The 27,584-nt window shown below is 41.2% G+C and overlaps 1 protein-coding gene across 4 annotated transcripts in view; it reads right to left on the bottom strand.

Moving 5' to 3' along the window:
- ccdc142 (coiled-coil domain containing 142) overlaps positions 1-27,584 on the bottom strand; it is a 157,331-nt gene that overhangs the window by 9,503 nt on the left and 120,244 nt on the right. For 3 of the 4 annotated variants that reach the window (XM_043709356.2, XM_087991067.1, XM_087991089.1), the window contains 4 exons: positions 21,097-21,246; positions 4,486-4,600; positions 3,314-3,494; positions 830-1,038 (listed from right to left, as the gene is read on the bottom strand). In XM_043709356.2, the coding sequence (XP_043565291.2) occupies positions 830-1,038; positions 3,314-3,494; positions 4,486-4,600; positions 21,097-21,246 (655 nt within the window). The remainder of the gene's footprint in view (positions 1-829; positions 1,039-3,313; positions 3,495-4,485; positions 4,601-21,096; positions 21,247-27,584) is intronic. The other variant, XM_087991078.1, reaches the window with a different exon arrangement.

Raw genomic sequence — 27,584 nt, 5'->3', positions numbered from 1 at the left:
GACATGTTGGGCCGAAGGGCCTGTTTCCACACTGTAGGTATCTAACCTAATCTAAAATGTTGATATTATGGAATGAATTCTGATTCCCACAAGAGTCAGGAATGTTTGTATGTAATTCATCAGGGGCTGTTATGGCACAATGGAAATGTCCTTACACTGAAGCCAGGATACCTGGGTTCATATCCCATCTGCTCCAGAGGTATGCCATAACATCTCTGAACTTGTTTATTGGAAAATAGCTACAGACAGGTAGGAGATAAAAACAGCCCTCCTGGCCATGTGATGCTCTCTGGCTCTAACTAATATCTGGGTAATTTTTATGCCTAAGGAGGTGGTGGATAGGAATACAATTACAATATTTAAAAGACATTTGGATAAGTACATGATTGGAAAGGCTTGGAGGGATATGGCCTAGGAGCAGGCAGGTGGGACTAGTTTAGTTTAGGATTATGTTTGGCATGGACTGGTTTGACCAAAGGGTCTGTTTCTGTGTTGTATAACTCTATGGCAAGTAGGTGTCATGGCACATTAAGGGACTGCTGAGATGGCAGATTCAACACTCAGAATCTGCCTGCCCTCTGTTTTCCATGCCTGGAAGGAAAATACTGCCTCATTTCTATAGGAGCAGGGGAAAAGAAGATTTTTGTTTTGTTTTAGATAGTGTATTTGCATATCTCAACAAATACAAGTTAAGCAGTAAATAATGACTAAGCTCCAATATTCTATGCTTCACTAACTGGCTTGTTAGTATTGACACATATAACCATTTCAACAATGTACAAGACTAAATCAAAATTTGCAAATAATAGAAAAATTACCCAACACTTACAGCATGTTCTGAACGACTCACAGGTGTTTGTTGGAAAATAGACCTTTCTGGTTGGTTGCTGAAGGAGGCAGATAATTGCATTGTCCACTTGATGGAAGACACGGAGAGAAAGAACAGCCTGCCTGAGTTCTGATGAGAGTTGTTCATCTGAACAGATTAAGTCTCTGACTAGGTCAAAATCCTGTTTGAGTTGCAGGGCACCCTGAAGACTAAAGGACACAAATAACAAATTCACAATTTATTTGAATACTTGAAATGTTATAACAAATAGACAACATATAACCTACTGGAAGAAAACTACTACCCATGTTTAAACAAAATATCTTACAGAAAAGCAGTCCTTGTAAATAACCTGAACAGAGCCTCAGAGCAGAATCTACTGACAACCACCCACGAGGGCATGTTTGGTGGCGAGCAGGATGGTGGCATTTACCCACTTGAGGGACTCTTTAAAAATTGCCTCTCCCTAATTATCCATTGCAAGGTGCTGGTAAGTTGCCTTCTAAACCACTTCAGTCCATGTGATGTAGATCCACGCACAGTGCATGAGTGATAGCATTCCAAAATTTTAATCAGCAACACCAATATTACTTCAACTCAGAATGTTGTACAACTTGGAAGAAAACTTGCAGGCAAATGATCTCATCCTTCTTGGTGGTAGAAGTTGTATATGGGTCTGAATGATTTAATACCGAGGATTGTCATAAGTACGACCTATTATGATGGCATGTGGACTTGTAGGCAGAACAGCTTCAAATAACAGAGGAAGAAGACCTAATATCTTGGTCATCCTATAGATTCTGTAGCGCTGTCTATAACATAAATGTTACCTGTCGCTAGTTGCTAATATGCAACAAAATAAATTGTTCAATACAAAAGCCGCTTATCGATAGATTACTAAGCATTTTTTCTCTATCACCACCAAGTAGGCCCTGTAGATCACTACACTAAAGATGATGGTGGCTGCAAACCTACCACATGGTGAAATGCAGACTCAATTGGCTGCACACACAATAGTAGACATTGTGGAGTTTGAAGGTTACCAAAGGAACCTTAGTAAGTTGTTGTATCCTGTAGATGGCACTCATTGCTGTCACTCTGCATCTGTAGTGGAGGGAGTAAATATTTAAAATAGTAGACAGGATGTTAGTCAAGCGGAATGCCATTATTATTCTCTGCATCCACATGGCCTGCTGTTGGATGCTGCTTCCTGACAGTTAAGTCCCAGTCAAGCAGCCTTCAGTACCCTCAGCAAGTTTTTTATTATGTCTTATTGGCTAATCACCTAATGGAAGCAGGCAGCCCCACCAAGCCCCAAACCTCCTCAGCAAAAATAACCAGGGTTGGGAAATCAGCATTGGTGTTTTCAGGTCATTTTTATTTCCTTTCATGACCTTTCTAAGACCTGAAAATTCTGCTGTGCATGTCTCGATAAAAAGAGGCAGAGGGGAAATTAAGAGGGATGGTAGAGAGGTGAAACTGGGTATTACCACCAAACAAGAAAAAGGTGATATTTTACAGCAACAAAGTACTATATAAATGTAAAATGATACTGAAATAAAAACAAAAAAGTGTTCATAAAGCTGTTCAGCTTCTTAAAAAGGACAAATTACCATTATGAGTAATAATCACATCTAATATGCTATCTATCATATACATTATAATAATGCCCAACAGTTTAAAATTAATTTATTAATTGAGAGATGCTTTGGAATGTCGTGATACTGTAAAATGTATCAAAATGGAATTTCTTTTAGGTTTTAATTTAAAAGTTCTTCTTGCATTGCATTAAAATACACAATAAAAATCAATAGATATAATGGAGCAGTAACGAAATTTAGGTGCACAATCTTTTATCCAAAACCCTCGAGGCCAGCTGGTTTTCAAAATTCAGAACTTGTCGGATTTCGGAATAAGTGACAGTTTAACGGTGAAATTAAAAAAATTTTACCCAACAGCAGGTGCACCAGTGAATACTCCGAGCCCGGAGACAGAATTGATGCCTGCCAGTGTTGGGCCACACCACCACGTCACATCTGAGCGACATGGGTCGAGTGGCTGTGGAGTTGGGTTAACTGTTTGCACGCTAAATAACCTAGTTATGGAGAAAAAAATCTTCATGAAAAAAAATTAAGATTTTGGAGCTTTGTGGATTTCAGGATTTTGGATAAAGAATTGTGTACCTGCACTGGCAACAGTGAGATTGTTACCAATGACTAAGAAAGATTAATACCGTTAATTTTTTAACACATGCCCACAAGACTCAAGCCTTACATTACATCGGTTGTTATTTTGCTGAATAATAGCACAAGTCTTTTTTTTAAGTTAATTTCTGAAATTTGTAGTAAGCAATAATAAGGCATTTGAAAATTGGAGAGTCTTTTTGCCAATAGTGATTGCCAGATAAAGTTGAATGTGGCAGTGACCAATGCTGAAGTACTCAGTTTACACAGGATATATAAAAAAAATTATGTGAGTTATGACCTAAATTTTATCTTTTGCTTCAGTATATGATCCATCCAGGCTCCCATAAAAGCAGTCAGGGCTTCTGCTAATGGAACAGTTTGAGCATCTTCTGGAAGTGGTTGAATTCCCTTCAGAACCTGACCAATCACAGTCTGTACAGCATCAGTTGCATATTCGTTGGGTTTACTGGGGAGTTCAACTGAGATTAGAAAAAAAAGTTATCATTCACTGCCAGTTTCATTCATAGACTTTATAATCTAGTCCTAATTCTTGAGAATGCATGTTTCAAATTCAGCATTAATAAAATACCATTCATCAAATCTTTAATCTCTTTTCTTCTAATTTTTACATAAAAAAACTTCTCATATATACTCAAATAGGTCAATGCTATGGGGATGCACATATTGCAATAATTATTAGCTTTAATGAAATGCTAATACAAATGAGAAAATCACAGCAAAAATCAGTTATGACTAGATATGATTGTGCTATCTAAATTACATTTTGTTTTATAAAAAGATTTAATAATTAGGCAAATGAAATAACAACAATGAGAGGATACTAACGCTTTCTGAGTGTTGCAAGATAGCTGCTGAGTTTGGAGCTACTCAGACATATTCCAAAGGATTAAAGCAAAACATTGGAGATGATGAAGGTGATGACATATTGGGAGAATTTTTGGAATAGAAAAGGATAGGTGCATTGGATAAATTGTGAATTTCAATTCATCAACCCCGTGAAAACTTTGGTGGGCTGCCAAGAGAATGTAAAATTGCTGCGAAAAGATATTTTGCTAATGCTGCAGCTGTGTCCTGATGTCAAAGAGTGCAAACTGCTGTAGCCGTGCCACTGCAGTCTCTTTGTAAGAATGAACTCCAAGTTTTACTTCTTCCTGCAAGTAATTCTTTCCCAGCTATCAAACTGCTGTTTTCCAAGCATTGAGTGCAGGTTTTCTACTTTAGAAGTCTGTATTGTTGAGAGGGACCAAGTAGAATCAGGAAATGAGATTAATTGGATTATTTTACCAAAAGAGTTGGGACAGGCATGATAGGCTGAAAATACGTCTGTTGTGCTGGAATGTTCTACAGTCCTATAATTTACCTGCTCAAAAAGTTATATATAAATTTAACAATGCTAATACAGAAATATTACAATTAATGTCACAAGACATTTTGGAGAAATATACTTACTTGATCGAAAATTTACCCTCCACTGCCTTCCCACAGGCATTGTCTGTTCAAATATATCAACAGCCATTCTTTTACAGCTGGTTGAAAACAGAGTCAGCGCCTTTATTGGGAATGTCTGGAAAAGGAACATAATTTGCAGTGATGTTTATTTGGTGACCACATGCCTATATGTACAATTGTTATTGTATGACATAGAGCATGCAATACCATGTTGGCAAGGCGAAATTGTGAACTTTAAGCACAAAAAGTTGTCTGTGTGTGCGTGTGAGAGAGAGAGAGAGAGAGAGAGAGAGAGAGAGACAGAGAGAGAGATAGGAATATAAAGGATTTCCAAGAAAAGTTTGCAGATGACACCAAAATTGGAGGGGTAGTGGACAGCGTAGAAGGTTACCTCAGATTACAACAGGATCTTGATCAGATGGGCCAATGGACTGAGAAGTGGCAGATGGAGTTTAATTCAGATAAATGCGAGGTGCTGCACTTTGGGAAAGCAAATCTTAGCAGGACTTATACACTTAATGGTAAGGTTCCTAGGGAGTGTTGCTGAACAAAGAGACCTTGGAGTGTAGGTTCATGGCTCCTTGAAAGTGGAGTCGCAGGTAGATAGGATAGTGAAGAAGGCATTTGGTATGCTTTCCTTTATTGGTCAGAGTATTGAGTACAGGAATTGGGAGGTCATGTTGCGACAGTACAGGACATTGGTTAGGCCACTGTTGGAATATTGCATGCAATTCTGGTCTCCTTCCTATTGGAAAGATGTTGTGAAACTTGGAAGGGTTCAGAAAAGATTTACAAGGATGTTGCCAGAGTTGGAGGATTTGAGCTATTGGGGGAGGCTGAACATGCTGGGGCTGTTTTCCCTGGGGTGTCAGAGGCTGACTGGTGACGTTTTTGAGGTTTACACAATTATGAGGGGCATGGATAGGCTAAATAGACAAACTCTTTTCCCTGGGTGAGAGAGTCCAGAACTAGAGGGCACAGGTTTAGGGTGAGAGGGGAAAGACATAAAAGAGACCCAAGGGGCAACATTTTTATGCAGAGGGTGGTACGTGTTCGGAATGAGCTGCCAGAGGAAGTGGTGGAGGCTAGTAGAATTGCAACATTTAAAAGGCATTTGAATGGGTATATGAATAGGAAGGGCTTAGAAGGATATGGGCCAAGTGCTGGCAGGTGGGACTAGATTGGGTTGGGATATCTAGTTGGCATGGACGGGTTGGACCAAATGGTCTGTTTCCATGCTGTATATCTCTATGACTATGACTCTAAATATAGGACATGAACTCTGATCATTAGTAAACGTTCTCTGAGATCTCGCAAACAAACGGAGAGAGGCCTCAGAGCCTGGAAGCAATGGAGATTGGATATGTTCAGGGAATACTAGAAATGAAGTCTTCAATTTTTAAAATAGTTGTTTCATGGCATATTTCATGTGTTTCTGGCAAAGTCAGTATTTGCTGCCCATCCCTAATTACTGCAAAGAAGAGGTTGATGGGCTCCATTCTCAAACTATTGCAGTCCATTTGATGTACGAACATCCACAAATCTGTCCGGAATTTCCAGATTTTGAACAATATAATTTGAAGTTAGGCTGCTGTGTTCACTTGCAGATACTCGTGTTGCTATAAATTTGTTGCCCTTGTCCTCTCAGAGGTAGAGATCACAAACTTTGAACATGTTATTGAAGGAAGCTTGGCAAATTGCGGCAGGGCATCTTGAATTTTAGTATCCACTTACTGGTACTGAGTGCTGGTGATGGTATTAACAGATGGCTCTGTCATTTGGAATGGGCTGGAGGAAAGTCTGATGAGAGAACATGGGCTGACCAGGAATGGAAATGGAGTTTTACAAGATTTTAATGGAGGAAGAGATGATCTGGCAGTCCTGGTTGGAGAAAATAATCAAGAAAGCTAATGGAATGCTGGCTTTTATATCTAGCGATGAGTATAGGATGCAAACGTTATGTTGCAGTTACACAAAACCCTGGTTCGGCCACACACTGGCAATAGTTCTGGGCCCAACACTTTAGGAAGGATGCATTGGCCTTGGAGGGTTTACGAGAATGATTTTTGGACATCAGAGATTTTACGTAATGAGGAGAAATTAAACAAATTAGGCCTTTTTTACCTTGAATTTAGAAGTTTAAGTGATGATCTGATCAAAGTCTTCAAGATATTATAAGGGAAGGGCAGTGGATAAAGATAACATATTTCCCTTGCCTGGAGATTCTCGAACTCGGGGGCTGAGTCTAAAATTAGGGTTAGACTGTTCAGAAGAAATGTGAGGAAGTATTTCTACACACAAAGGATGTTAGAGGTTTGGAACCCTCTTCCACAAACAGCAGTGATGCAAGATCAGTCCTTAATTTTAAATCTGAGATAGGTAAATTTTTGTTAAGCAAGTCATAAGGGATATGGGCCAAAGGTATATTCAGAAATTAACAACCAACTCCCATTTCTGGGTGTGATGGTAGAAAGAACACAGAATGGGAAATGCACAACAAAAGAGTACAGAGAAGCCACACACACCGACTAGATCCTGAGTTATAACAGCAACCACTAAACTCACACAAGAGAAGCTGCATTAGGACCTTGTTCAAAAGGGCTACAAAACTTCCGGTCTGTGAAGAGAAGAAGAAGAACACCTCTGCAAATTCTTTGCCAAGAACAGATATCCTCGCAACTTCATCCACAGATGCCTGACAGACAAACAATGCGACAAGGATATTCCACGACCTAACACACTTACCACTCTACCTTATATAAAAAACATCTCGGAATTGGCAGCCAGATTTCCCTGACCACTTGGATTGATGACAGCACAGAAACCGATTGGCACACTCAGAACAAAAGACCCAATACTCATCATGTGCAGGACAAACGTGGTGTACGAGATTCCATGCAATACTGCACAAAACATTATATAGGACAAGCAGGCAGACAACTAGTGATCCGCATCCATGAACATCAACTAGTCACCAAATGCCCCAAACAGCTGTCCCTAGTAGCTATACACACAGACGACAAGGACCACAAATTCGATTGGGACAACACAACATTAATAGGACAAGTGAAACAGAGGACAGCCAGGGAATTCCTAGAGGTTTGGCACTCATCCACAGACTCCATCAATAAACACATTGACCTAGGCCCAATATACTGACCACTGCAACAAATAACCAGAACCAGCAACTAGGAGCAGCGGAAACGAAACCAAATAAATTCCAACTGATACAGTACAGCAGCGCTTCACAGGTTGCTCCACAGGACTGAGGAGGTTACCTAGTAAAGGGACGAAATGTCTGCAAACCAAATTCCCAGCTCGGTGAACATATCCACAACAATTACAACCAGCAGCCATGTTACAAATCTTTACACAAACCTTGAACATTGTTAAATGCTGACCATGTTTTTTCTACAAAGTAAATGCCTATTTCAAATCTGGAGTACAGCCACTGATAGGAACAGCAGCTTTCCAAAGGCCTGTCCCTCTCTGTCTCCACCATGTTGGGAAGTTAGGCTTATGGTGGTAGGTTTTAAGTCAGCCACTATATTATCAAGAGAAACCAAGAAAACCACTGTATCATCAGGGAAAGCTAAGCTTTAATAGATTTGAGAATGAAATCACAGGTAATGATGGAGGAGGCCTACAAAGGAGCAAGCAGACATCTGTTGGTCTGTTTAAACTACAAACAAAATAAGAAATAAATGAATGGTGAAAAAACCCCTGAAGAATCATAAAAAACCCCTGAAGAATCATAAAAAAACCCTGAAGAATTATGAAAAAATTCATTCTCTTCAGGCAGCAAAGGCATCGAGGAAGCAACATCCACTGTGTCCATCGCAGGTTCTGAGGTTTCTTCAACACTTGATGGAGAGGGAGAACTGACAGGTTTTAGAACAATTGGAAAGGCTGTCAAGAAGCCGGAGACGTTTTGCTTCCTCACCATTTGCGAGTTTGCAGCTGTCATATAGTCCACATACACAGTTAGGACTGTTGCACCTACCCGATCTTTATACATCACTGGATCTGACCTCGCACCAACCATGCCTCTTTCCCATGCAGGGCCTTTCCCATGTACCTACACCAAACTTTGACTTTGATGTAAACTATCTCTCTTCATAAGTTCATAGGATATAGAAGCAGAATTAGGCCATTCGATCATGGCTGATATGCCCCTCACCCCCATTTTCCTGCCTTCTCTCCATATCCCTTCAACCCATTACCAATTAAAGATCTGTCTAACTTCTCCTTAAATTTACTCACTGTCCCAGCATCCACCGCACTTTGCAGTAGTGAATTCCACAGATTCCCAAGCTTTTGGGAGAAATAGTTTCTTCTCAACTCTGTTTTAAATTTGCTACTCCTTATCCTAAGATTATGACCTCTCGCCCTAGAATGTCTCACAAGAGGAACCATCCACTCCATGTCTATTTTACCCATACCTTTTTATCATTTTGAATACCTCAATTTGATCCCCCCTTAGTCTTTTATATTCCACTGAGTACAGGCCTAAACTGTTCGATCTCTCTTCATTCGACAAACCCCTCATCTCTGAGATCAATCTAGTGAACTTCCTCTAAACTGCCTCCAATGCCACTACATCCTTCCTCAAATAAGGGGACCAAAACCGTGCACAATATTCCAGGTGGGGTCTCACTTGTATACTTACAACAATACTTCCTTACTTTTATATTCCATTCCTTTAGCTATAAAAGCCAACATTCCATTTGCTTTCTTTATTATCTGCTGTACCTGCATGCTAGCTTTCTGTGACTCATGAACGAGTACACCTAAATCCCTCAGCACTGAAGCTCCCCAAAGTCTCTCTCCATTCAGATAATAGGTCACCTTCCCACTTTTTCGACCCAAATGCATGACCTCTCACTTATCCACATTAAACTCCGTCTGTCACATTTTGGGCCACTCTCCTAACCTATCTATATCCAATAGTAAAGTTCTTATTTCCTCATTGCAATTTACTGTCCAGCCTATTTTTGTATCGTCCACAAACTTGGCTATAGAGCCTTCTATCTCTCTTGCTTAGTGGAGTCTTGTGTCTGGTTCTGGCATTTCTGATGCCGTTTCATCCTCCCCCACCCACCAGGTCTGCGAAGATCAGATGCTGGAAAAGCACAGCAGGTCAGGCAGCATCCGAGGAGCAGGAAAATTGGCGTTTCGGGCAAAAGCCCTTCATCAGTAAGATCAGAGTTAACCAGGTGCAGAGCCTGCTCCCTGTTAGCAACTCTGCTGAAACTATCTTGTGTGAGGGGTGGTTATTTCATCAAATAGGAATCAGGACGCTTTGGTATCAAGTGAAGTTGTAGGCTGTTTCTTTAAGCCTGCATTCAAAGTTTGGACTGCACTTTCTGCCAAACCATTGGATGATGGATGGCATGGAATGTCCTTATATGTTGAATACCATTTCATTTTAGAAAATACACAAATTCCTTGCTGGTAAATGATGGCCTGTTATCTGTGACCAACACTTCCTGGAGTCTGTGTATTGCAACAGATGCATGTATCTTTTCCTATCACTGATTCTGTGTTTGACAAATGAATTCTATGTATGTCCAGCCACGTTAAGGGGGGTACACAATAACTAAGAATGTTGATGCATAGTTGGTGGGTAACCGAGGGTTTATCTGATCATTCCCATGTATGTGGGGGAGTTGTTGGCTTGATGGCACTCTGGGCACTGCCCAATCAATTAATGCAGTTATGTCTGCATTCAATCCTGACCATCAGACATAGTTTCTTAGAGTCATAGAGATGTACAGTAAGGAAACAGGCCCTTCGGTCCAACCCGTCCATACCGACCAGATATCCCAACCTAATCTAGTCCCAACTGCCAACACCCGCCCCATATCCCTCCAAACCGTTCCTATTCATATACCCATCCAAATGCTATTAAATGTTGCAATTGTACCAGCCTCCATCACATCCTCTAGCAGCTCATTCCATACATGTACCACTCTCTGCGTGAAAAAGTTGCCCCTTAGGTCTCTTTTATATCTTTCCCCTCTCACCCTAAATCTATGTCCTCTAGTTCTGGACTCCCCAAACCCAGGGAAAAGACTTTGCCTATTATCCTATCCATGCCCCTCATAATTTTGTAAACCTCTATAAGGTCACCCCTCAGCCTCCGACGCTCCAGGTAAAACAGCCCCAGCCTGTTCAGCCTCTCCCTGTAGCTCAGATCCTCCAACCCTGGGAACATCCTTGTAAATCTTTTCTGAACCCTTTCAAGTTTCACAACATCTTTATGATAGGAAGGAGAGCAGAACTGCACGCAATATTCCAACAGTGGCCTAACCAATGTCCTGTACAGCCGCAACATGACCTCCCAACTCCTGTACTCAATACTCTGACCAATAAAGGAAAGCATACCAAATGCCTTCTTCACTATCCTATCTACCTGCGACTCCACTTTCAAGGAGCTATGAACCTGCACTCCAAGGTCTCTTTGTTCAGCAACACTCCCTAGGACCTTACCATTAAGTGTATAAGTCCTGCTAAGATTTCCTTTCCCAAAATGCAACACCTTGCATTTATCTGAATTAAACTCCATCTGCCACTTCTCAGCCCATTGGCCCATCTGGTCAAGATCCTGTTGTAATCTGAGGTAACCCTCTTCGCTGTCCACTGCACCTCCAATTTTGGTGTCATCTGCAAACTTACTAACTGTACCTCTTATGCTCGCATCCAAATCATTTATGTAAATGACAAAAAGTAGAGGGCCCAGCACCGATCCTTGCGTCACTCCACTGATCACAGGCCTCCAGTCTGAAAAACCCTCCACTACCATCCTCTGTCTTCTACCTTTGAGCCAGTTCTGTATCCAAATGGCTAGTTCTCCCTGTATTCCATGAGATCTAACCTTGCTAATCAGTCTCCCATGGAGAACCTTGTTGAACATCTTACTGAAGTCCATATAGATCACATCTACCGCTTTGCCCTCATCAATCTTCTTTGTTACTTCTTTAAAAAACTCAATCAAGTTTATGAGACATGATTTCCCACGCACAAAACCATGTTGACTATCCCGAATCAGTCCTTGCCTTTCCAAATACATGTACATCCTGTCTCTCAGGATTCCCTCCAACAACTTGCCCACCAACGAGGTCAGGCTCACTGGTCTATAGTTCCCTGGCTTGTCCTTACCACCGTTCTTAAATAGTGGCACCACGTTTGCCAACCTCCAGTCTTCCGGCACCTCACCTGTGACTATCGATGATACAAATATCTCAGCAAGACGCCCAGCAATCACTTCTCTAGCTTCCCACAGAGTTCTTGGGTACACCTGATCAGGCCCTGGAGATTTATCCACCTTTAACAGTTTCAAGACATTCTTGCCAGTATCTTCATTCTGGAAACCCGTGGATGATCCTCCTGGAGTCTGGCCAATATCTGGTAGCAATCTTTGCTCAGGACGATCACTCTTGCTCCCCAAAATAATATGCAATCCTCTCCTATGATTTGGTCTTTGCTGGCTCACAACGATTTCAATCCTGGTTGTGATTTGTTTCCTCTGTCACTACCAGCTATTTCAGTTTTGCCAGGACTGGATCTTTCTGCATCCAAAGTCTGATATTGTCAGTTGTGCCTATAGGCATATCCAGAAAATTTAAAACCAACTTGGACTCTTCCTGTGATGTATCTGCCAGCAGAAGGCAGCTCGATACATTTGCATTTGCTACTTAGCCTCCTGGACAATGCTCCAATTTGTGATTGTACGTACTTAGTATTAGAGCCCAGCACTAAATTTGGCTTGAAGTTATGAGCGGCACTGCCTTGCCCTTTTTAAGTCCTTTTTGTCTATTTGGACGTAATTATGCTCTGCAACAAAATTCAGAATGCATACACTATTAGCCGTTTCTCTCCATTGGACCACATTTGAGTTAATACTATCCCAATGCCGTTACAGGGAGGCATTTCACATCAATACTAGATCTCACTTGGGATCATAGTGTGCCAAGACCATAGAGGATGATAGCTGTTTCTTCACTTCCCTGAAAGCTATGGCTTGGCTATGTGACCATTTTCAGGGCAGACCCTTTTTTAAGAGTTGATGCAAAGGTGCCAGGATGGAGGCCAGGTTATGTATGAACTTCCTGTAATAATTCACTGACCCAAGAATAGACCTAAGCTCCAATATGGATGTGGAGCTGTGGCACCTTTGATCGCCCTCATTTTACCTTCTAATGATGTCGATTCTGTAGCCCAAGTAGCCCCCATTACTAGCTTTGCATGTAAACCTTCAATGTGAGGGATTGGGTATTTGTCCATCTGTGAAATGCGGCTTACAGCTCAAAATTCTCACAAAGGCGAACCAATCTGTTAGTCTTCACAATCAGAACAACCGGTGTGGCTCATTCCGCAAACTGGACAGGTTCGATAATTCCTTCTCTTTCCAGCTTTCTGATTTCTGCCTGTATTTTTTCCATAAGGCAATTGGCACTGAGCGGGCCTTGCAAAATTGTGGAATTGCTTCTTGATCAATATGCAAGGTGACCTTGGCTCCTTTGATAGTTCCTAGACCATCCAGAAATAAACCTCTAGGTATTTAATCAGGACTTCACTCTAATTGAAAAATGTTCAGCCGATCTAGGTAAATCTTTCTCAACCAATTTCGCCCCATCAAGCTTGGGCCTGAGCTGTTTATTACAATCGGTGGTAATTGAACCAGGTGCTTCACATAAGAGAGCAGAGCTGAAGCTGAAGCCTTAACCTGTAAAGATTTCCAGGTGCAGGTTCTCAATCGAGCCGAGGACTTGTACAAACGTAAGGGTTGGAGTCCAGAGTCAAATTTGTTAAAGTCTGGCTCTGTGATCACTGAAATAGCCGTGCCAGTATCAACCTCCAATAGAACTGGGGGACCATTTAACCAGATGTTTATTTCGATTGGTTCTAATTTTGAATGTTGCTAAGCAATTTAACTATTCCAAACCAGCCATGGGTGGACTTTCCACGGTGTGAATTCTCCTGAATATCAGCTATGAGTTCTCTTACTTAATCTAGGTCTAGTGTGACTCTTTTGCTGTCCAGACTGCATATTGGCAGCAGCTATTGCCAGGCTGGATCCTGAAGAACATTTTAACCATTTGGCTAAGGCTTGGCTTTGTTCTTAGGTTTTGCTGTGCCCTCTGTTCAAGATTTGTCCTTAGTGAGACTATGCAATTGCATTCACTCAAGTTGTGTTCCCCAAGCTCAGTTGGACTGGCGGGGGTATCTACTTCCATCAGAATACTCTGCAACTCAAACGCTCAACTTGTCACATTTTCCAATGACCAAGCAAGTTGTAGCACCTGTTTTGAAGGCCAATTTTGCATGGTTACATTATTAATCCCACATACCAAATGGTCTCTCAGCATCTCATTAATGGTCACATAGCTCTGCCAATCGTCTCAGCCTTGTCAAAAATCCTGATGCAGATTTCCCTGGTTCTTGAATTGATGAATAAAACCAAAAGCACCAGAGAATGAGAGGAAGCTTGGGGTCATAAGATGCCTTAACTAAATCCATCATTTCTTGGAAGGGTTTAGAATCTGGTGCCTCAGGGAAAGTTAGGCTCCGAATAACTGAAATAGCTCCAGATCCACAGACTGTCAGAAGAATTACTCGTTGCTTTTCATCTGCTCCGATGTCATTTGCCAAGAAAAAAATAAAGCATTCTTTCCATAGGCTGGGCCAGTCTTCGATGGCAGGACTGAACAAGTCAAGTTTCCCAAATATCATCATGCTTACCCAAACTCAAAAAAACGACATTTGCGAGCAAATTCCTTCAGTCATATGCTTCTCTTTCATCACCACTGAATAATTCCACAGAAGCCAGTATCCTGTCCTCCTTTCCTGATGAAGTGCTTATGGCCAAAACATCATCTCCCTTGCTCCTCGGATGCTGCCTGACCTACTGTGCTTTTCCAACTCCACACTTTTCGACTTCTAAACTGAAAGAAGTACAAGTAAAATGATGTTTCACCTGGAAGATGTGAATGGGGCTTTGGAAAGTGACTGAATGGGCAAATGTTACAGCTTCTGTGATTGCATGCGAAGATGCCGAGGGCAAGTGAAGAACTGAGAGGACTGATGGGAGAGTGGGCCAGGGTGTTACGAAGGGTAACATTCCCTGTGGAATGCAATAGTGGAAGGGAGGCAGACCATATGTTTGGTGATGGTATCCTGCTGAACATGGAGGAAATTGTGAAAGATGATCCTTTGATCTTCTGGGGTAGAAACTGAATAAAAGGGGAATTCTATTGTTGTCCCGGGAAGGAGGGGAAGTAGTGAGGTCAGAAAGGTAAGAGATGGCTTGGATACGGTTGAAGGCCCTGTCAACCACAATGAGTGGTGAGAATCCTCAGTTGAGAAAGAAAGGGACATGTCAGAAACACTTTGCTAGAAGGTGGCATCATTGGAACTGACGCAGAGGAGACAAAGGAACTAGGAAATGGAATGGAAGCTTTGCAGGAGGTAGGTTACGAGGAGTTGTAGTCAAAGTAACCATGGGAGTCGGTGGGTTTGCAGTATTGGTGGATAGCTTATCCTCAGAAATGGAAACAGTGAAGTCATGGAAGGGAAGGAAAGAATCTGAGAAGGACCACTTGAAGGTGAGAGTATGGAAACTGGAAGAAAAATTGATTAACTTCTTTTTCCAATTTTGGATGAAAGTAGTAAGCAGCACAAATGATATTATTGATGTATCGGAAAAAGGGTTATGGTGGGTGAGTTATATGAAGAGAGACTAGATAATGCATAATGGAGTTTGTATCAACACCACTTTGATTCAAAATGAATAGTACAATTAGCTAAGTCAAACTGATAATTAATACTAGAAGTTAGATTTTTAATAATGAATCATACAGCTTCAACAGTTAATGAATATTTCTTAGCTCCTTATGCAAACCAAATAAATAAAGACATCATTTAATGGAACAGTGAACTATTCAACCCAGAACATCCTCAATGTATATTCAGGAGAAAGTGAGGACTGCAGATGGTGGAGAGTCAGAGTCAAAAAAGTATGGCGATGGAAAAGCACAGCAGATTAGGCAGCATCCAAGGAGCAGGAGAGTCTATGTTTCGGGCATAAGCTCTTCATTAGGAATTCCTGATGAAGGGCTTATGCCCGAAATGTCGACTTTCCTGCTCTTCAGATACTGCCTGACCTGCTGTGCTTTTCCAGCATTACACTCAATGTATATTCAGGATGCAATCTATAACTGGTGGAGTACAGATCAGCGCAGGGTTAATATTATTTGCAATTATTTCTATTGCTAACTCATAAAAATGAAATGGGCAGCACAGTGGCTCAGTGGTTAGCACTGCTGCTCTTAGCATCAGGGACCTTAGATTCCAGCCTTGGGACAACTATTCGTGTGGAGTTTGCACATTCTCCCTGTGTCTGTGTGGGTTTCCTCCAGGTACTCCAGTCTAGGTGAATCAGCCATGGGAAATGCAGGATGACAGGGATGGGAATGGGGGGGATGCGAGGATGCAGTTCAGAGGGTCAGTGTAGACTCAATGGACCAAATGGCCTGCTTCCAGACTTTAAGAATTCTATGAAATCTCCTTTTAAACCTAAGGAAATCTAAGTGTCTAGGATGAAATTCTTTAGTGATTTTAAGTGTTATTTTAGCACAGGCAAGAATTAGGCAGCTGTTTCCATTTTAATCTTGCCTAGGTAAACTTTGGACAATCTGCTCAACTATCCACCATCATTAACACACTAGTTTATTAAAATTATTGGAGGAATTTTAAACTTCCCCTCAAAAAAAGGTGGTTTGGGTCAGGTAGTAAGTTAAAATGTCAAAGATCCGAATCTGAATCCCAGTCTACCCAAAACTGGCTCAAAAGGTACTGGGAAACTGGCTGGTAACAAATCAGGAGTTACTAATAGCAATTTAATTAGTAATAGCGGCTAAGGTCCTACTGGACTAATGAGGCTCTCACCAATAGAGAAATAGTCGTGATTCCCATCAGTTTGAAGTGCTCCTTTAAGCATATAGGTCTACAGCATGGAAACAGACCCCTTGGCACAATCGATCTATGCTGCCCAGTTTTCACAATGAAATTTTTCCCAATTCCCTGCATTTGGTCCATATACCTCCATGGGAGGCTTATGCCCGAAACGTCGATTCTCCTGTTCCCTGGATGCTGCCTGACCTGCTGCGCTGTTCTAGCAACACATTTTCAGCCCATATACCTCCATACCTATTCCATCTATGTACCTGTCTAAATGTTTCTTAAATAACAAAATGGTACACTCATTTCCACTACTATCTGTGGCAGCCCATTCCAGACACTCACCAATCTGTGTGTGGACGGAATTGCCACTCTGGAGCCTTTTGTATCAGTCCCCTGTTAGCTCAAACCTATGCCCCATAGTTTTAGACTTCCCTATTAAGGGGAAAAGCTGTTGGCTATCTACCTTATCTATGCCTCTCATGATTTTATAAACCTCTATAAGCTCATCCCTTAGTCTTCTATGCTGCATGGAAAAAGTCCCAGCCTACCCAACCTCTCCTTATAAGTCAAACTTTTAATCACTATCAAGTAACTATTGTAATTCAGGTCCAATGAGGCAGTAATGTCACTCGAGAACTGCCAGAATCTGACTGGGCAATCAAGGCTCTAAGTGCTGTCACCTAAAGTAAGGGGAGTGGCAGACATTGGTAATGCATCCACAATTGGCCAGGATCTATGAGAGACCGGTGAAGGCAAGACGGGCACTGTGAGATAGTGGTCGAAAGGTTGTAGTTGGGGGTGACGATGGTGGAGAGGTAGAGGTTAGGGGATTGTAATCAAGTGGGTTGGAGATGACAATAGAGTGTCGCTTCCAGAACCGCTTTCACCCTAATGCTTAGTCTTCAATTACGCACAGAGTAAGGGATCCTCTGGAATGCCATTGACAAATCTGAAAAGATCTTCTGTGCATTCTTTGAGACTTTGGCAGGCCCACATTTCATGGCTGAGTCAATATTAAACTGCAGTGGGGATATGGATACTGAGTAACAATTGGTTCAGTAGTGAGCCAAAGTATAAGATACTTCTGAGGCCTCATCTGGATTAGTGTGTACAGTTCTGGGTGCTACATTTTAGGAAGGATGTGAATTGTTCCAGGAATGAGAAACTTCAGCTCTGGGAATATATTGAAATTGAGAGCATTCTGTTTGAAGGAAAGTAGCTTAACAGGAGACCTGATAGAGGTTTTCAAAATCATGAACAGGCTAGACAGGGAAAAACTATTCCCAATTGTAAAGAGAACAAGACCAAGAGCATGAACATGTGAAGTGATGTGCAACAGAAGCAAAGGGAAATGCAAGGAAACATTTTTTCAGACAGTAAGCAGTTAGCCTATGAATGTACTCTCTAGAAATGTGGTGGAGGCAGGTTAAATTTGAGGCATGCAGAAGGCCACTGGATGATTATTTAGATAAAAGTCATGAAAAAGGCTATGGGAGGGAAAAGCAGGAGACTGGGACTAAGATATGATGCTCATTTAACAAGTCACATGGGCAAAATGGGCTGAATGGTCTCCTTCTGTGTTGTAACACCATGGCTGTGAAATGATATCCTCTGCCAAAGACCATGAGTTCAATGTCCAACTTTCGCACTTCAACCTAACTGGCAAGGGACTTTTGAAACTATTGGGAATCTGATGTGGGAGCCCTCCTGTTATTAAGTGGGATCCACTATGCTTTTTGTTATGAGGGGCTGCACTACATCTAATCTTAAATCACGGAATTGTTACAGCACAGCAAGACACTTTTGGCTCTATTATATGTGCACTATCTTGTATATTCACCTTGTATATTCTTCCTTTTCAGATAAAAAACAACTTTCTTTTGAACGCTTTGATTGAAGCCCCCTCCATCACAATCTCAGGCAGTGAATTTCAGACCTTAACTAATCTCTTTATGAGAGGCAGGGATTGAATTGAATTTATTGTCATGTGTACCGAGGCAAAGTGAAAAGCTTTATCTTGCGAGCAATACAGGCAGATCACATAGTTAAGTAGCATAGATAAGTAAATAATAAGTAAACAAAGGCAAAAACAAAATCACATGTACAGGCGAATGTTAAGAGTTTGAGAGTCCATTTAGTCTTCTAACAACAGTAAGGTAGAAACTGTTTCGAAACCGGCTGGTGTGTGTGTATGTTCAAGCTTCTGTACCTTCTTCCTGATGGTAGAGGTTGTAGAAAAACATTGTCAGGTTGTCATTGTCATTACAAAGGCTCAACAACATCTCCTCTTCCTCAGGCAGCTGAAGAGATTTGGCATGACAGCGAATACCCTTGCCAAATTTTATATGTGCGCCATCAAGAGCATTCTGTCTGGATGTATCACTACCTGGTAATGGCAACTGTAACATTCAAGATCGGAGACGGTTACAGAGAGTGGTGACCTCGGCCCGGACAATCACAAAGGCCAACCTCCCATCTATAGAACCCATCTACCAGGCCCACTGTCAGGGAAAGGCCGCCAGCATTCTCAAAGATCCATCCCACCCTGGCAATGTTTTTATGCAACCTCTACCATCGGGGAGAAGGTACAGAAGCCCGAACACACGCACCAGCCGATTTCGAAACAGTTTCTACCCTACTGTTGTTAGAATACTGAATGGACTCACAAACTCTTAACATTCGCCTGAACCTGTATTTTTGTTTTTGCTGCTGTTTAGCTATTATTTACTATCTATGCTACTTAACTCTGTGATCTGTCCGTATTGCTCGTAAGGCAAAGCTTTTCACAGTGCCTCGGTACATGTGACAATAAATTCAATAAATTTAATTCAATTTAAATTTTGCTGAAAAGAGACATGAAATTGTACTGAAATGCAAACAAACTAACTTTATACTGGTAAAACAAACACTTAATGGTAAGGTTCGGGAGAATGTTCAGCACACCAGAGGTGCTGAACAAAGAGGCCTTGCAGTGGAGGTTTATGGTTCCTTGAAACTGGAGTTGCAAATAGACAGGATAGTGAAGAAAGCATTTGGTATGCTTGCCTTTATTGGTCAGAGCATTGAACATTGGAGTTGGGAGGTCATGTTGCGGTTGTACAGGACATTGGTTAGGCCACTGTTGGAATACTGTGTGCAATTCTGGTCTCCCTGCTACAAGGATGTTGTGAAACTTGAAAGGGTTCAGAAAAGATTTACAAGAATGTTGCCAGGGTAGAAGGGTTTGAATTAGAGGGAATAAACTGGGGCTGTTTTCCCTGGAGTTCGGAGGCTGAGGGGTAACCTTATTGAGATTTATAAAATCATGAGGGGCATGGATAGGATAAATAAGCAAGGTATTTTCCATGGAATAGGGGAGCCCAAAACTAGAGGGCACAGGTTTAAGGTGAGAGGAGAAAAATTTAAAAGGTATCTAAGGGGCAACATTTTCACACAGAGGGTTCATGTATGAAATGAGCTGCCAGAGGAAGTGGTGGAGGCTGGTAAATTACAACATTTAAAAGGCATTTGGATGGGTATATGCATAGGAATGATTTGGAGGGATATGGGCCAAATGCTGGCAAATGGAGACTGGATTAATTTTGGATATCGGATCAGCATAGACGAGTTGAACCGAAGAGTCTGTTTCGTGCTGCATACCTGTATGACCTTACGTGGTGTTATTTTATTTGCCTGCAAAGAACAGGACCTATTTGTGAATAAATATCTTCTACAAAGTCCAAATGAATCAGACGGAGGCTGGCTGATTACTTTAAAATAGATTCTGGTGTGATTTTTAACACAATTAGTATACTACATGTTCTCCAATAGAAGAACTAATCTAATGTTGGACACTATGTTCTGAATTTTGCAAGCGTGTCTGCTTAGAATAGTTGTCACACTACCTGCTGCAGACAAATCAAAGGGACACATTGTTTGATAAAGTCTACCAGTCGTTGGCAGATGTAGGCTTCTACTTGATTCGCACACTGAAACTCATTTTTGGCTGTGACGTTTTGGCATGATGGCAACCTTCTGTTAGTGGAGAATACAATTTGCATGAAAACTGCTGAGTAGCAATGAAGTAAAGTCTCATTGGCTTCCTTCACCTGCTGTTCAATTTTTTCTGACATTTTCCCTCTTATTGAGGTAAACTTTCAAGAATATGGGGAAGGCAGTGAAGTAACGGTAAAGTCATTGGACTAGTAATCCAAAACCCAGTCAAATGTTGTGGGATAAAGGTTTGAACGATACCATGTCAGACAGGGGGGGGTCAATGGACCTGATGAGGGAGTCGCGGAGGTAATTATATTTACAGAAATCTGATAGGGGAGGGGAGAGAAATATATCTCTGGTGAAGGATTCAGTTTGTAGGTGGCGGAAATGGCAGAGCGTGATGCGATGTATACGCAGGATGGTGGGGTGGAAGGAGAGGATCAGGAGGGGTTCTGAGCTTGTTGCAGTTGGAGGGGTGGAGTTTGAGGATGGAGGTTTGGGATATGTTGGAGGGCATCATCAATCACGTGGGAGGGGAAATTGCAATCTTTAAAGAAGGAGGCCATCTGCTGTGGAACTGGTCCTCCTGGGAGCAGATGAATGCTGACCTTGCAAGTGGCACCCATTAATTAATTAAAATAGACAAAACAACTTAAAAGCAAGATTACTTACATTGAAGATTTCTGCAATATAGCCAAGTTCTTTCACTAATGCAGCTACTTGAGCCAACAGCAAAGTCTCTTGGATTCCATGGCTACTTATTTCCTCAAAGCACAAGGTTTCTGCAAGTTGCAACATCTTTGTTGCCATAGCCCTGAGAAGCTTAGTTGGAAAAGAAATGTTATAAGCAATCTCAAAACGTTTTAGGCCTTTATATTAAAACCCACACAAAAACATAAAAATATACAGCTATCAGATACATATATCTGTGCTTAGAATTGACCAAATATAAATCTGAGCCAATGTTATTTTTCATTTGTTTATTTATGCAATGTGGGTTTGGCTGACAGAGCAAAATTTATACCAATTCCTAACTGCCTTGAACTAAGCAGCTTGCTCAACAATCACGATGGCGGTTGAGAATCAACCATGTGAATGGAGTCACATAAGAGACATTGGGTAAGGATTTACCTCTCTGAAAGACATTAGTAACTTTTAGTTTTTACAATAATCAACAACTGATGAGAGCTTCATCATAACTACTGAGAGTTTCATTTCCAGACTTCACAAAACAAATTTAAATTTCACCTACTGCCATGGTAAGATTTGAACCTGTGTCTATGGAACTTAGCTTAATCACTGGATTACTAGTCCAGTGACATTACTGCAGTTTCCAGCATCTGCAGTCCTCACTTTTGCCCAGTGACATTACCACCACACTATTGTGTCCCCAATTTTGGCTGATTAAACTAAGCTGGTCTTGTTAACTTAGAGAACTATTTGCTAACCAAAGAGCTGAATCTTCATAATGAGGGACTAGGTAGCCAAAACAGCACTGGAAGTCCCACTCCCATGGCTACCACCCACCATTTTCATTGGGTGCTGATGGCAGTCATTCATCTGTGTTCACAAAAGCACCTGCAGGTGTTACAGTGCAGCTGCCTTCAAACAAATCTAATTTTCACGAGTGGAATGTCAAAAGCATGACTTGTTGGCTTTATACCTTATAGGAGAAGATTAAAGGCTGCTGGAGTTTTTTGCAGAAATTGTGTAATCTTGCAGATGGGTGCAGGGAACACCTTTAGAAGAGGTGGTGTGCCCTTTAGGAGAGGTCAAGTAGCAATAAGGATTGCCAAAGAGGACATGAAAAAGTGGATAAACTCATTGGAACTGTCAAGGGAAAGTCACAAAAGCAAATTATTACAGATGAATGTGATCTGAAATACAATCAAAGGTCTGGAGAAATGCAGCAGGTATGGCAACACCTGTGGAAAAAGAAACAGTCAACATTTTCTATACTACATTAACCCATCTTCAGAACTGCAGGAACTGTTAAAGCATTTAAATTGCCTTGTCTTTGATGGTTTGAAAAACTGCAGAGTTTTGCCTGTGGATATAAGCCTAAGGGCTATCATTATAGGCTCTGTACTGGACTTCTGATTTCACAATCTTTCAATTTCATCGTGGGGTGCTTATCAGTTCCCATTCTGATTGTCAGTCCTACGTGCAACTAAGGTCATTCAAGTGGTGTTGTGAAAGCAGAGACTTGATTTTATAACAACTAAAATAGTTGAAAGAAGAATGGGCAATGGTTTTTTTAAAAAATCAATTAAACGTCTTTTTTTATAGTACTGAATACATCAATAAACACTAAAATCTAATTGTATTCATCGCAACATGATTGTTGAGGTCTGCCCAGAATGGATACTTGGTGAGTTGGCATGGTGTACTTAAGCCCAAAATTTAGTGGGGGATGCTTTGGTACAGGGGCTATGAAGGACAATGGAGGCATCTAGAGGAACCTAGATTGCCGTAGGGGACATTTGGGGGGGCTGGCATGGAAGATGAGTGCAGGAGCATAGGATGGCATAACAAACTAACACGTCTAAAGGCAGATAAATTCCCTTGATGGCTTGCATCCCAACAAACTAACAGATAGCTGCAGAGATAGTGGGTGCATTAGTTATAATTTTCCAAAAATCACTGGATTCTGTAGAAGTACCAGAGGATTGGAAAATTGCCAATGTGCTACCCTTACTCAAAAACAGGGGGAAGCAAACAGCAGGTAACTATAGGCTGATTAACCATCACCCTTTGTTGGAAAAGCATCTGAATCAACTATTAAGGAAGCAATAGCAGAAAATTCGGAAAGCATAATCCAATCAAAGAGTCAATAATGGCTTCATGGAAGAGAAATTGTGTCCGACTAATTTTTTAGAGCTTTCCAGACATATGGTCTGCTTGCCTTCATTGGACAGGTATTGAGTATAAGAGCTGGCAGGTCATGTTAAAATTGTACAAGACTTTGGTTCGGCCGCATTTAGAGCACTGTGTACAGTTCTGGTCACCACATTACCAAAAGGATGTGGACGCTTTGGAGAGGGTGCAGAGAAGGTTTGCGAGGATGTTGCCTGGTATGGAAGGTGCTAGCTATGAAGAGAGGTTGAGTAGGTTAGGATTGTTTTCATTAGAAAAAAAGGAGATTGAGGGGGGACCTGATTGAAGTCTACAAAATCATGAAGGGCATAGACAGGGTGGATAGAGGTAAGCTTTTTCCCAGGGTGAGGGATTCGATAACAAGAGGTCACACGTTCAAAGTGAGAGGAGAAAAGTTTAAGGGGGATACACGTGCAAAATAGATTTAGACAGTGGATTTGGATCGGCACAGGTTTGGAGGGCCAAACAGCCTGTTCCTGGGCTGTAAATTTTCTTTGTTCTTTCTTTCTTTGCAAGGTGTCAACCAGAGTGGATAAAGGGGAACCAGTAGATATATATTATTTGGACTTTCAGAAAGTGTGCAACAAAGTACCTCACAAAAGGTTAAGAATGCAATCTGTTGGAGGTACTATAATGGCATGGATAGAGAACTGATTCATGGGCATGAAACAGAGACTGGTATAAAGGGGTTTGTTTTCAGAATGGTGATCTGAGACCAATGGGGTTCCACAGAGATCAGTATCGAGACAACTGTTTATAATATATATTAATGACTTGGAGAAATGAAGGGAATGTACTATAGCCAACTTCACAAATGACATAAAAATAGGTAGAAAGGGAAGTTGTGTAGGGATACAAGCAGTTTCAAGAGATATTGATAGGGTAAATAAGTGGATAAGAAGTTAGCAAATGAAGTATGAGAAGGGAAAATGCAACATTGTTCATTTTGGAAGGGAGAACCAAAGAACAGAATATTAACACGAAGGGACTTTAAGAAAGAGTTGGATAGAGCTCTCAAGGATAGTGGAATCAAGGGTTATGGAGATAAGGCAGGAACAGGATACTGATTGAGGATGATCAGCCATGATCATAATGAATGGTGGTGCAGGCTCGAAGGGCAGAATGGCCTACTCCTGCACCTATTGTCCATTGACTTGGGGATACTTGCGCTTGAAACACAGAAAACTAGCACATAGATGCAGCAAGCAATCAGGAAGGCAAATGGAATGTTGGCCCATATTTCAAAGGGGTTGGGGTATAAGAGTAGGGAAGTCTTATGTAGTTGTACAAGGTGCTGATGAGACCACACTTGGAGTACTGCAACCCGTTTTGGTGCCCTTATTGAAAGGAAGGTTTCAATTCATTGGAGACAATTCACTAGGGTTACGCCTGGTATGGAGGGATTGTCTTATAAATGAAGCTTAAATAGGATGGAAGTCTACTCACTGATGTTTAAAAGAATGCAAGGTGATATAGGATTCTTCAGCAGCTTGATAGTGTAAAGTCTGAGAGGATGTTTCCCTTCATGGGAGAATCTAGGACCAGAAGGCATAGTCTCAGAATAAAAGGGCATCAATGTAAGACTGAGATGAAGAGAAATGTATTCTCTCAGAGCATTGACAGCTTTTGGAACACCTTGCCACAAAGAGCTGTGGGGAGAGTCTTTGTTTATATTTAAGCCATACGGTCACAGAAATAGGCCATGTCAATGTCAACCAACACACTATTACTAAGCTCTACCCAGATGAAGATCCTTCTAGGATGTCCTCCCTCATTACTGCAGTTTTGGTTTCTTTGATCAATAATGCAATGCCTCCATTCCTCTTACTTCCCCCATACTGCATCTAAAACTACTACATCTTTAAATGCTGAGCTGCCAGACATGTCCTTCCTTCAACCACGTACCATGTCTCAGTGATTGCAATAATAGCATTTTCCCACATGCTATCAATGCTCTAAGCTCATTCGTCTTGCCAGTTAAGCTCTTTGCATTAAAATAGATAGTTTAGCTTTCCAGAGTCCCTCAGCCTTACCCTGTTCATATCTTCTCCACTTAATGAAGTGTCCTTGCATTCCTTCTACACCTTGGACCTTCAACTTTACATCTATTATGTGTCCCATCAGTTTTAAACCTCCCCAAGGACATGAGGAAACTTCCGAACAAGGACATTGGACCCATTCTGGTTCAAATGCAAATGTCCAGCTTCTACAGGTTCCCCCTACCCAAGAAACTGTTCCAATTATCCAAAAATCTAAAGTCCTCCCTCCGACACTATCCCTTTAGCCACACATTCATCTAACTTATCTTCCTATTCCTATACTTAGTAACACATGGCACTGGAATTAATCCGGAGATTACCACTTCAGTAGTCTTCCTCTTTAATCTGCTGCCTAACTTTGTAAATTCCTGTTTTTACCCATGTTGCTGGCATCCACCACTGCTGGTGAATCAGCCACCCCCTTTGGAATGCCTTGCAGCTACTTTGAGACATCCCCAACCCTGGCAACAGGGAGGCAACATACTATTTGACGGTCCTGTTTGCTGTGAAAGAACATGCATTAGTTGTCCTTATAACTGAGTCCCCTATCACTGAAGCTTCCTAGCATTTTTCCTCTCCTGCTGTGCAGCAGAGCAATTGTGGTACCAGACACTTGGCTGGTGCTGCTTTCTCCTGAGAGATCATCCCCCCCAACAGTATTCAAATGGTATATCTGTTTGAAAAAAAGGGGATAGCCACAGGAGGTTCCTACACTACCTGCCCATGCTTAAGTCTTCCTGGTAGTCACCCAATGCTTTTCTGCTTGGGTAGCCCTTACTTGCAGTGAGAGCAGCTCACTAAATGTACTATCTACTGAGATAGATAGATTCTTGATCCATAGGAGAATCAAGGGATATAAGGAAAAGGCAGGAAAGTGGCCATGAGGAATGGCAGATCAATTATGATACTAATGATTGGGGGATAACTTGATGGGCTGAATGGAATAGTCTTGTTCCTAATTCTAATGGCTGTATGGCTTTATGTAGTGAACGTGTGGTCATGAGGGTGTGAAGTCATGATTAGGAAATGGACAGCCTATGGGTGATGAAGAGTTGTGACAGATAAAAGGTTGATGGGATATTTATTTTATTGCAGTTTTAACAGCTGCATTGCAGTCATTGATTATTATGATGGGCCTTCTCAAAGTTCATTTTCACAGGTTGCAGCCTTTGTTGCTACTCTTGAACTCTTCCCTCGGGCATCCAAACTCCTTTGAAAACTCTCATTACCAGAGGCCAAAATTACTCCATCTCAAGAAATTGGAAACAAAAACTTAGGCCAAAGTATTTGCATCCAAATTGATGAACATCAGACATATGCTATTATTGATATAATTGACATTATGTAGCTGTTTTAAGCTTTACATGATGTGGAGAGGTGTGAATTATTAACACATTGATACCTGCAAGTTGCATGAACCATTTTATAAAAAGGTCATGCTACATTCCCATCATTCAACTGAACAACACAGCAGATTCATGGGGTCAAATGGAATACTCCATGTTCTCATCTGCTATGCTCAAAATAACCTGTTGCCCAGCATCAAAAACAGACTTTTGGCAACCCATGGCAGGTGCAATTGTAGTTTCTAGTGTTTATTCAGCAACAAAAATTGGAAATTGGCACACCAAACTCCCAATCACAATAATTAACACAACGCTGAAGCATTTCAAAGCTTAGTACAGTGCTCAGGCCAATTCATGTTCTAACAGATTTTAGGGAGTATTGGTTTCATATTTCAATGTAATAAACATAAGTCAACATTATTACTGGTTTACAATATATCAATTCATTCCTATTATTGCACAGGCTTTTTATTTTTCTCTGAACTTTCAGAACTACATCCCATTCTCAATTACTTTATCACATGACACAATTACTCTGCAGCGTTACCACATTTGTTATCATTATTTTGCTTTCACAGACCTAGTCATAAAACAATACGAAATGGTTGATATGAAATACAAGGCTGTAATTTTATCAGTTAAGGGAGGGGGGGGGGGAGGTTAAAGAACAGTGAAATGTACAAGCTTTACTGGCAGCATCCCCTGTACATTTCATTCTCTTGAAAAATGTGAATATTTATCTGCTGGAGCTGCAAACCAAAAATATTGTCATTAATTATCACTAAATTTGTAAGATTTTAGGAAGATGCGGAGCAGCTTGTCAAGTTGGGATGGAATAAGTACACATGAACTCCATAGCAACAATACGATGATTCTAAAAAATAACTCCTAAAGTATA

Source organism: Chiloscyllium plagiosum, unplaced genomic scaffold, assembly GCF_037043375.1.
Source record: "Chiloscyllium plagiosum isolate Xiang-an unplaced genomic scaffold, Cpla_swu_hap1 HiC_scaffold_1, whole genome shotgun sequence".
In the NCBI taxonomy this organism is placed as follows: Eukaryota; Metazoa; Chordata; class Chondrichthyes; order Orectolobiformes; family Hemiscylliidae; genus Chiloscyllium; species Chiloscyllium plagiosum.
Note: the sequence above shows the minus strand (reverse complement) of the source record. Positions and strands in the feature narration are given on the sequence as shown.